This window comes from Trichechus manatus, unplaced genomic scaffold, assembly GCF_000243295.1.
Source record: "Trichechus manatus latirostris isolate Lorelei unplaced genomic scaffold, TriManLat1.0 scaffold00125, whole genome shotgun sequence".
Lineage (NCBI taxonomy): Eukaryota > Metazoa > Chordata > Mammalia > Sirenia > Trichechidae > Trichechus > Trichechus manatus.
The window spans coordinates 1,504,072-1,516,478 of NW_004444061.1; the positions used below are offsets into that span (position 1 = coordinate 1,504,072).

Here is a 12,407-nt window from a genome sequence, read left to right on the forward strand (position 1 = left end):
CCTCCTATCCTGGCATCCTTTCCGGCTCCTCCTCCCACCACTGCCACAGCCCAGACCACACAGTGGCTATGACCGCAGGAGGAGCCACAGCCTCAGGCCCAAGCTTCATGTGCAGGGTGCCTGGGCCTAATGGGGCAGCAGCCTTGTCTGAGTATCTCCCTCAGTGGCTTCTGTGGCATCTGCACGGTCCCTGCCTGAGGCAAGCATGGTAGGACAGGCAGCTGAAGACAGGTGCCAGGACCCCCTCCTCCTGCCACCCCAAGACCAGGTACTAATGAGAGATCGGATCTCTGTACTTAGCAAAGCACGTCCTCTAAGCCTCGTTCTCTGATTGAGATTTCTGAGCTCTATTACAACCTTTGGGACCACTGACCAACATCCAAAGTTGAATGTTGCCTGAATGGACATTATGCGGTGCAGGACTGTACAACCACAGTAATCAAAACAGCCTGGTCAGATTCAATGGCAGACACGTAGACCAATGGAATACATTGATAACTGAGAAGTAAATCCATCCATCTATAGGCAGCTGATCTTCAACAAAAGGCCAAAGTCCATTCAGTGGGAAAGGAACAGTCTCTAACAAATGTTGCTGGCAAAACTGGATATTCACATGCAGAAAAATGAAGCAGGATCCATACCACACACCATGCACAAAAACTAACTCAAAATGGATCAAAGGCCTAAATGTCAAAGCTAAAAGTATAAAATTCCTGAAAGCTAACATAGGGTCAAAACTAGGGGATCTAATTTTTGGCATAAATAGTCTATCAAACAAAACTAAAAATGCACAAATGACAGAAGATAAATTAGATAACTAGGACCTCCTAAAAATTAAACACTTATGCTCAACAAAAGACTTTACCAACAGAGTGAAAAAAGAGCCTACAGACTAGGAAGAAATCTTTAGCAACGACTTATCTACTAAGGGTCTAATCTCTAAAATATATAGAAAATTTCAACAACTCAATAATAAAAGGACAAACAATCCAATCAAAAAATTGGCAAAGGACATGAACAGATACTTCCCCAAATAGGACATTCAGGCAGCCAACCAATACATGAAAAGATGCTCACGATCACTAGCCGTTAGAGAGATGCAAATCAAAACTACAATGAAATACCATCTCACCCCTGCAAAAATGGCACTGATCTAAAAAACAGAAAACAATAAATGCTGACGAGGCTGTAGGGGGACTGGAACTCTTATACTTGCTGATGGGATTATAAAATTGTACAACCACTATGGAAAACAGTATGGCACTTCCTCAAAAAGCTAGAAATAGAAACACCTTATGATTCAGCAATCCCACTCCTAGGTATATATCCTAAAGATATAAGAGCAGTGACATGAATAGACATATGCACATCTATGTTTATTGCAGCATTATTCACAATAGCAAAAAGATGGAAACAACCTAAGTGCCCATAAACAGATGAATGGATAAACAAACTGTGGTACATACATACAATGGAATACTACATGACTATAAAGAATAATGATGAGTCCATGAAACATCTTATAACATGGATGAATCTGGAGGACATCATGCTGAGTGAAATAAGTCAATCACAAAAAGACAAATATTGTATGGTCTCACTTTTATAAAAAATCAAGAACAGGCATACATACAGAAAGCAACGTTCTTTGATGATTACCAGGGATAGGAGAGGGAGGGGGAATCACTTTCTAGATAGTAGACACTTGCTATTTTTGGTGATGGCAAAGGCAATACCCAATATGGGTGAAGTTTGTACAACATGTCCAAGGTAAATGAAGACACTAAGAAGTACCCAAGAATAATGGACAATGTCAGTAAATGCTATAGCATACAAATTTGCAACAATAATAACAACCAAAAAATATGTGTGTGGTTAAATAGGTATATATGGATGCATATATGTGTACAGGAAGGCACATGTGAGTATATGGGTGTGCATGTACAGATGAATCTGTAGGCATATGTATGTTTATGTGTTCTGCATATATATATTCATATATATAATAAACCACATAGGGGTCACAGTTACAGATACTTCCTAGACATAACCAAACACCTCACAGGATTGGTTTACTGGGTTTGAAGGCTTGGGACCACTGTCTCATGGTACAACTCGGTCAACTGGCATAACATAGTTCATAATGATAATGCTCTACATCCTAGTTTGGTGAGTAGTGTCTGGGGTCTTAAAATCCTGCAAGTGGCCATCTAAGACACAACTATTGGTCTCTACCCATTTGGAACAAAAGAAAATGAAGAAAATCAAAGACTCAAAAGAATAAACTAGTCCACAGGACTAATAGCCCACATGAACCATGGCCTCATCTAACCTGAGACCAGAAGAACTAGATGGTACCCGGCTACCACTACTGACCGTTCTGATCAGTGACACAACAAAAGGTCTGGGATAGAAAGGGAGAAAAATGTAGAACAAAACTCAAATTCCTAAAAAAGGCCAGACTTACTGGACTGATAGAGACTAGAGAAATCCCCAAGACTACTGCCCAAAGACACCCTTTGAACTTGGAACTGAAGCCACTCCTGGTGGTCACCTTTCAGCCAAATAATAGATCAGCTTATAAAATAAACAATATCACCAGTGAATACTGTACTCCCTTAAATAACCAACTATATGAGACCAAATGGTCAACATTTACCCTAAAACAAAGATGAGAAGCAAAGAGGGGCAGGGAAGCTAGATTAATGGAAACAGAACAAATAGAATGGAAATAATGAGAATGTTGACACATTGTGAAAAATGTAGCCAATTTCATGGAACAATTTGTATAAAATTGTTAGATGGGAAACTAATTCACCTAAAACACAATAAAATATTTAAAAAGAATAAAACTTATGGATCACAACAACACAATTTCAAAAAAAGAATGGATCATGACCTACCTGATTCATGGAACATTTTTCAATATGAGCAATTATAATTTCACCAGGAATTCTTACTAAGATATAAGAAGCCACACTATATAATGCTGCATTATTTCCATCAAATGTAATAATGCTCAGTTCTGACAACACAGAACATCGACCTAAAAAAAAAAAAAATGGTGGATTTAGTCTATTAACTATTTGTCTTTTTCATAATTATTGTTCTTTTAAAAAATCTTTCAAATTAGCCTCATTATGTTTGACAGAAAAACAATTCTAAAAGATACACACTGGGAACCGAAATCATAAATCAAAAGAAGAAAGCTCAACAATAACTGCGACTTAATGAATTGATAGGTTCCCTCAAAAATGACAGTTGCCTCTGATTAATAACTGATTGCCATGTAAGTAAGAAATGCAAACTTACAAGGACATTCCCACTCAGGACAGCAGATATCACTGTTCACTTGAACAGGCCTTCCCCGGAAACCACAATCAGGCATTTCTAAGACCTTTGGGCAGTAAAGTGACCAGTTGAACCATTTCCATTCCATATCAAGGCATATATATTGGCTACAATCATAAACAGGATCAAATTGTTGAGGCTGTTAATTAAAAAAAAAAATTAGTTTTTTTTCAGTTTTCAACCAATTTTTTCCATTTATTTTACAACCTCATATTCACACTACATATAGTGTCATTTTCTAACTGCAAAAGCTTTTCTAAAATAAAGAATTAAAATTTCACTTCAACTTTGTGTTGACGTAACCCCCCTAAAATACTCAGTATGGACATAATTTAAGTTTTACATTAATAGTGATTTGATATCAGAATTTCCCATATACACAGACATGTGAAAAACATGAAATCTTGTCCTAAATTCTGTAGATTAGCATTTTGCAAGTAGATTTATATGGTGGCAGCCAATCTTTCATATTATGCCATATATAGCTAGTATATGAATACCACTTCTGTCAATGACAGTTTAAAAAGCTGTAATATACTATCCAAACATTTAATTTAAAATGTATACTAGAAATCATTTTTTGACAACATCTAGATAGCATCATTATAAATTAATTATATAGAGAGGTCAAAAAGACCTTTGATGGAAAATCTGGAAATAAATCCAAACATCTATGATCAGTTGATTTCCAGCAAGGGAGCCAAATCCATTCAATGAGGAAGGAAGAGTCTCTTCAACAAACGGTGCTGGCAAAATGGGGTTACCACTTGCGGAAAAATAAAACAAGATACATACCTCACACCATACACAAAAAATAATTCAAAACAGATCAAGGACCTAAACGTTAAATCTAAAGCCATAAAGTTCTTGGAAGAAAATATAGGAGCCAAGTTTTGGTACCTAACTGTTTTTCAGTGATAGATTATCAAGCACAACAATAAATGCACGAGCAACAGAAAACAAAATAACTTCTTGTTGTCAGGTGCTGTCGAGTCGGTTCCGACCCATAGTGACCCTATGTACAACAGAACGAAACACTGCCTGGTCCTGCACCATTCATTCTCAAAATCGTTGTTATGCTTGAGCCCATTGTTGCAGCCACTGTGTCAATCCATCTCATTGAGGGTTTTCCTCTCTTTTGCTGACCCTCTACTTTACGGAATATGATGTCCTTCTCCAGGGACTGATCCCTCCTGATAACATGTCCAAAGTATGTGAGATGAAGTCTTGCCATCCTTGCTTCTAAGGAGCATTCTGACTGTACTTCTTCCAAGACAGATTTGTTTGTTTTCTTGGCAGTCCATGGCATATTTAATATTCCTCACCAACACCATAATTCAAAAGCAACAATTCTTTAGTCTTCCCATTCATTGTCCAGCTTTAATATGCATATGAGGCGATTGAAAACATCATGGCTTGGGTCAGGTGCACCTTAGTCTTCAAGGTGACATCTTTGCTTTTCAACTCTTTAAAGAGGACTTTTGCAGCAGATCTGCCCAATGCAATGCGTCTTTTGATTTCTTGACTGCTGCTTCCATGGGTGTTAACTATGGATCCAAGTAAAATGAAATCCTTGACAACTTCTATCTTTTCTCTGTTTATCATGTTGCTTAGTGGTCCAGTTGTGAGGATTTTTGTTTTCTTTATGTTGAGGTGTAATCCATACTGAAGGCTGTGGTCTTTGACCTTCATCAGTAAGTGCGTCAAAACAAAACAAAACAAAAAAAACCACACCCACTGCTGTCGAGTTGATTCCGACACATAGTGACCCTATAGGACAGAGCAGAGCTGCCCCCATAGAGTTTCCAAGGAGCATCTGGTGGATTCAAACTGCTGACCTTTTGGTTAGCAGACGTAACTCTTAACCACTATGCCACCAGTGTTTCCAAAGTGTTTCCAGTCCTCTTCAAATAGATAACTGGAACCTCATAAAAGTTAAACACATGCTCATCAAAAGACTTTATCAAAAGAGTCAAGAGCAACTTACAGACTGGGAAAAAAAATTGGGAATGATATAACTGATAAGGGTCTAATACCTAAAATACACAGAAAATTTCTAAAACTTAACAGCAAAAAGACAACCGAATCAAAAACCGGGCAAAGGACATGAACAGACACTTCACCAAAGAGAATATTCAAATGGCCAACAGACACATGAAAAAATCCTCAAATGCATTAGCCATCAGAGACATGCAAATCAAAATCACAAGGAGATACCTTTTCACTCCCACTAGGATGGCTAAGACAAAAGATTTTTTTTTTTTAAAAAAAAAAAAGATAACTAGTGTTGGGAGGGATATGGAGAAATTAGAACCCTTATCCATGCTGTTGGGAGTGCAAAATGGTACAGCAATTGGAGAAAACAGTCTGGTGGCTCCTCATAATAACTAGAGGTAGAGCTGCTATATGACCCAGCAATTCCATTCCTAGTATATACTCTAGGGATCTAATAGAGGTGCCACGAACAGATATATGCACACTTAGCTTCCAACAATAGCCTTCTAATTGGTTCTATTATCTCTTTACATCCTATTCTCAACACAGCAGTTGAAATGATCCTGAAACGTCAATCAGATCATGTAACACCCCTACTCAAAAATATCCAGTGTCTTCCGGTGTCATTTCGAAAAAAGCCGGTATCTATAACAGTCAACAGGGTCTTACATAATCTACTTTATTCCCTACTATTTTATTTCTCACTTACTTAACCCATTGCAGTCTAGCTGAATTCTGACTCACAGAAACCCTATAGGACAGAATAGAGCTCCCCCATAGGGTTTCCAAGGCTGTAAATCTTTATGGAAGCGGGCTGCCACATATGTCTCCCAACGGAGTAGTCGGTGGGTTCAAAACACTGGCCTTTTGGTTAGCAGCCTAGCACTTAACCACTACACCACCAGGGCTCCTTCTCACTTACCTGTTGGCCTCTTTATTATTCCTTTACTATGTCAGGTATACTCCTGCCTCAGGTCCTTTGCACTTGCTGTTCCCTCTGCCTGGAACACTATTACCCCAGTTCTCTTCATGGTTCACTCTAAATTCCTTCTGGTCTTTGCTCTAAATTCTCTTTAGCACTGAAGACTTTCTAACTATCTTATTGAAAATAGTTTTTTTTTTTTTTATAACAGCACCTTCTAATATTTTAGATAATATTTTATTTTGTTCCATGACTGTTCTAATAGAATGTAAACTCCACAAAAGCATGACTTATAGCCTATTTTTTTCATTGTTTTATTGCTAGTGCCTGAGTAGTACCTGGCCAGAAAAGATACTAAACAAATATTGGCTGAGTAAATACTTGGTTTAACAGAAAGAATAGCATATTTGGAGTAAGGAGATAGCTTCTCAAGTCTCAGCCAAGACAATTTCTAGCTCTAATGGCTAAAGACCTTATCTTTTCTGCTTACCAATGTATCTTTATCATCTTCCACAGTGCTTGGCATATAGTAGCTGTTTAATGAATATTTTTGGAATGCCTGACTTACAGACAAGTCCACAATAGATATCTCTTTACTAAGGAATCACACTTAAGACTGTGTTTAAATTTTATTTGTTTTTTCTTAGTGTGGCCAGAATATAATTAATAAGAAACATCTGAATCAGTTAAGAAAATACAATTGTTAAAATGTAATGCATATTTCTTTTCTTATAGCAAAGACAGATGAGCAAGCATGCCAAAAGAAGTTTAGTAAAGTTTGGATAGTGATACAGAAACTAAATTAGATGCTACAGGAAATGACAAATAGATGGAAGAAATTACCCAGTCATACCTCACAATCCAAACCTGTTGTTGGTGTTAGCGCGTCCAACGGGGTGAAGACTGATGGACCTGTCAGAAATGAAGATGTCATCTCCATTAGTGATATGATAGCAATCATATACGGAATTCACATGTGATGGAAACTGTGCTAAGAAATTGTACACAGATTACTTCAACTGTTCTCACAAGAATCTTAGGAAGTAGATACTAATATTATTGTCATTTTACAGGTAAGGAAATTAAGATGTTGAGAAGTAAGGTGGTTAAGTGACAGAGGCAGAATTTGAACTCAGGAATTCTGGTTCCAGAGCCCTGGCTTTGAACCACCATTCTACAAACACCTTCATTATTCTTGTATCAATACAATTGCCTGAACTGGTAAAAATATCAATGGTATCCATACAAATTCCTCAGGGGTTAAAAATGTTAGCCTTGTTGCATCTTTATAAGAGGAAGTGAGGCTGATTTCTTTCCCTTGGGGAATTTCTAGGATGTGTTCTTTAGAAGCAGACTAGATGGTGCCATGGACCACATGGAGACCTCAGTTGGTGGGTGTAGTGAAGGGGTGATCCATGGGAAAGGAAAGACGTGATTGATACACACATTTGTAAGGCACCTTCCAAAGCTTTTAGGTTGAAATTTGCACTAGCTGTAATGCAGTGTCATAACTGATACTGTTTAAGAATGACTATTAGTTTCTTATAGCTACTGTACCAAATTACTACAAACTTAGTGGCTTAAAGACAACATTAATGTTGTAATCTTGCAGTTCTGGAGGTCAGAAGTCCTAAAAGTCAAGGCGTCAGCAGGGCCACATTTCTTCTGGAGGCTCTAGAGCAGAATATGTTTCCTTGCCTTTTCCAGCATCTAGAGACCACCTGAATTCTTTGGCACACGGTTTCTCCCTCCATCTTCAAAGATGAGCATAGCATCTTCCTCTTTCTCGCTCTCTTTTTCTCTTCCTTTCTCCCTCCCTCCCATCTCTACTTCCATCATCATATGGCCTTCTGTGACTTTGGCCCTCCTGTCATCCTCTTATAATGACCCTTGCGATTACATTGGACCTACTCAGATAATCCAGGATTATCGCCCCATCTCAAAATCCTTAATTTAATTAACATCTGCCAAATCTCTTTTGCCATGTAAGGTAACATATTTACAGGTTCTAGGGATTAAGACAAGGATATCTTTGGAAGATCATTATTCAGCTTACCACAATTACATAAAAGAAAACTTACTTTTTTAGTTAAATAAATTCTACAAATAACATTTTTTTTAACTTATTTTATAAATTCAAGCTTTCTGAACAGATAAAGTAGAACAAAAAAAAAAACATTCCATGATCTTAGGAACAGTGTTCTTCATATATTTGATGTTGCATCTTCTAGAGAATCTAATGTTTAATACAGAGTTAAATATTTCATTTCCATCACCATGAATTTTTAAGCAAAAGAAAAGGAGACAAATATCTAATCCAATACAAGTACAGAATCATGGAAAATTCTAATGACTGGAGGTTGGGTGGTCTCAACAGTGAAGGAGCTCATTGGTTTCTAAAACCATCAAAAGGTTATAAGCACTGTCTGAGTGTAGAATTATAATACTCAAGAATTGTCTCAACATCTGGTAGAGAATTTTATTCCTATGTATTCCTCACCAAAGTATTTGATTTATATTCCTCTAACATTCATAAATCAATAGGAGAATCCAAGTCAATATTTAGAAATTCATTCTGCAACCACTTGAGTGTTCGGGAAAATCAGAAATAAATGGAAAAGAAAAAGTGTTAAATGCCTCTAAGGAAAGTAGGCTTATTGGAATATATTAAAGTATTATGTCTACAAGGAAGAATAGTATATTACTATACTGATTTGTGTTTTGTTCCATGTACAGAATTTTGTGTTGACATGTTTTCATTTTTCTTGGGTATATACCCATGAATGGAATTGATGACTCATATGGTAAGTCATTTTGAGGAACTGCCAAACTGTTTTCCAAAGTGTTTGCACCATTTTAAATTCCTGCCAGCAATGAATAGGGAGTCTAATTTCTCTACATCCTCACCAACACTTGTTATTATCTGTCTTTCATTATTAGTACTATCCTAGTGAGTGTGAAATGGTATCTCATTGTAGTTTTTATTTGCATTTTCCTAATGATTAATGATGTCCAGCATTTTTCATGTGCTTTGTATATCTTCCTTGGAGAAGTACCTATTCAGATCTTTTGCCTATTTTTTAATAGTATTACCTATCTTTTGACTATTGCATTGTAAGTGTTCTTAATATATGCTGGAAATGTCTCTTATCAGATGTATGACTTGCAATTTTTTTTTTTCCATTTGGTGGGTTGTCTTTTCACTTAGTCTGATTTGCAGCACAAATGTTTTTAATTTTGTAGTCCAATTTTTTTTTCTTTTTTTTGTTTCCTGTGCTTTAGGTGCCATATTTAAGAACTATCGCCTAATCCAGCATCACAAAGAGTTTTATAGCTTTAGCTCTGACATTCAGTCTTTGATCTATTTTGAGACAATTTTTGTATATGGCTTGAGAGAGACGTCCAGCTTCATTCTTTCGCATGTGGATATCCAATTATCCCAGTATCATTTGTTGAAAAGACTATTCTTTCCCATTGAGTTGTCATGGCATCCTTTTCAAAAATCAATTCAAAATGTATGGGTTTATTTCTGGACTCTCAATACTATCTCATTGATCTATATGTCTATCCTTATGTCTGTGCCACACTGTCTTATTACTTTAGATTAGTTATAAGTTTTGAAATTAGAAATTGTGAGTCCTTCATCTTTGTTTTTGGGTTCTTTTTGTTTATTTGTTTTTGTTTTGTTTTTCAAGATTGTTTTGGCTATTCTGGGCCATATGAATTTTAGGGTCATCTTGTCAATTTCTACAAAGAAGTTGGCTGGGATTTTGATAGAGATAGCATTGAATCTGTAGATCAATTTTGGGGTACTTCCATTTTAACAATATCAAGTCTTCCAGTTCATGAACAAGAAATGTTTTTCCATTTATTTTGATCTTCTTAATTCTTTCAATAATGTCTTGCAGTTTTCATAGCACAAGTCTTACACTTCTCTTGATAAATTTATCCTAAGTATTTTATTCTTCTTTTATGCTGCTGTAAATGGAATCATTTTCTAAATTTCATTTTTTGGATTGTTCATTGTTAGTGTATAGAAATACAATTAATTTTTGTATATTGATCTTGTATTCTGTTGCCTTGCTGAATTCATTCATTAGTTGTAATAGGTTTTACTGGGTTTCTTAGGTTAGTGTATATACAAGATCATGTCATCTGAAAATAGGAATAGTTTTAATTTCAGAATAGTTCTCTTACCCCTGAGAGTCATGGAATATAGTTCATATACTCTGCCTATGAAATGTGGTGGTTTAAATAATTTTAGATGTTAAGGTATACGTTGAATATTGATTTGTGGGGTGTTAGAGAACTCAAAGTAGATAGCAGTACTTGGAAAAATTGACAGTCTATGCCTGGAGGTTAGGATCTGCAGTCCTATTCACAGGCTTATTCCCTCCATAGATTAAAAGATGTAGGAAAAGTACCTTAGCGCCACCCCCCGCCACCCAAAATATGTGTTAAACCATTCTGAACTCACTGATGATTAAAATTCCACAAGAGAAAAGAAATTATTTAAGTCTATAAGAAGGATAATAATAATACTTCTCTCATAGGATTCTTATGAGTACCAAATGATACAATGTATTGAAAGTTCTTAGTTTAACGCCTGGCACATAAAGAACACTCAGTAAATGATAGTTTAGAGCTTGGTGCCTAACGAAAAGGTTGGCAGTTCGAATCCATCAGCCACTCTTTGGAAACACTGTGGGGAAGTTCTACTGTATCCTATAGGGGCACTATGAGTCAGAATCAAGTCAACAATAGAAGAAGAACATGGCTTCAGGATTGGAGGAAGACTTATTAGCAACCTGCAATATGCAGATGATACAGCTTTGCTTGCTGAAAGTGAAGAGGAATTGAAGCACTTACTGATGAAGATCAAAGACTATAGCCTTCCGTATGGATTACATCTCAACATAAAGAAAAAAGAAATCCTCAAGACTGGACCAATAAGCAATATCATGATAAACGGAGAAAAGACTGAAGTTGTCAACGATTTCATTTTACTTGGATCCATAATCAACACCCATGGAAGCAGCAGTCAAGGTATCAAACAATATATTGCATTGAGCAAATCTGCTGCAAAAGACCTTTTTAATGTGTTAAAAAGCAAAGAGGTCACTTTGAGGACTAAGGTGCACCTGATCCAAACCATGGTATTTTCAATCATCTCATAGGCATGAGAAAGTTGAATGATTAATAAGAAACACTGAAGAAGAATTGATGCATGTAAACTATGGTGTTGGTGAAGAATACTAAACATGTCATGGACTGCCAGAAGAACAAACAAATCTGTCTTAGAAGAAGTACTTCCAAAATGCTCCTTAGAAGCAAGGATGGGGAGACTTTGTCTCACATACTTTGGACATGTTATCAGGGGGGACCAGTTCCTGGAGAGGGACATCATGCTTGGTAAAGTAGAGGGTCAGCGAAAAAGAGGAAAGCCCTCAACAAGATGGAATGACACCGTGATTACAACAATGGGCTCAAACATAGCAATGATTGTGAGGAGGGTAGTGTTTCATTCTGCTGTACACAGGGTCACTATAAGTCGGAACTGACTCAATGACACCTAACAATAACAACAACAATAAGAATAGTGGTAATAGTGATGGTTGTAGAGAGGTTGGTATTTCTGAAAATGTCAAAGGAATCATTAAAACATTTCAATGAGTCCCCATTGCCTTCAGAAAAAAAAAATCCAAATTTCTTGCCATAGACCCTCTGTAATCTGGCCCCGATACTCTCCTCTGTCTCATCTCTTGGTGCAGTTCCCCTCACTCTGCATGCTCAAGACAAACCAACCTGCTTGAAGTCCCTGCGTGTGACATGTTCTCTCTCACTTCTAGGCCTTTGCACATGCTATCCCTTCTAGTTGGAGCACACTTCCTCCCTTTCTTAGCTTACTCAACTCTTATCTTCTGTGACCCTTCTGAGACCCTACCTCTAAAATAAGTATAATGCCCCTCCTGCATGCTGCTTATACTTACTATTATTGTAATATCACAATAGCCTATGGACTACTAGCTGTTTCAGGGTAGGGGCTGTGACTTATTCACCATAAACTCCCTCCTTCTCCCTCTCCTAGTGCCAGGACAGTACCTTGCAGAGTTGGCACACAAATAAAGCTCGTCAAATA

At 36.9% G+C, this 12,407-nt stretch overlaps 1 protein-coding gene across 1 annotated transcript in view; it reads right to left on the reverse strand.

Annotated features, from left to right (window-relative positions):
* The window catches only part of OTOGL (otogelin like), a 200,727-nt gene that overhangs the window by 52,491 nt on the left and 135,829 nt on the right, over positions 1-12,407 (reverse strand). Inside the window, exons 37-40 of the mRNA XM_004384611.2 lie at positions 11,525-11,539; positions 7,122-7,180; positions 3,313-3,490; positions 2,904-3,046 (exon numbers count right to left, since the gene is read on the reverse strand). Coding sequence (XP_004384668.1) covers positions 2,904-3,046; positions 3,313-3,490; positions 7,122-7,180; positions 11,525-11,539 — 395 coding nt within the window. The remainder of the gene's footprint in view (positions 1-2,903; positions 3,047-3,312; positions 3,491-7,121; positions 7,181-11,524; positions 11,540-12,407) is intronic.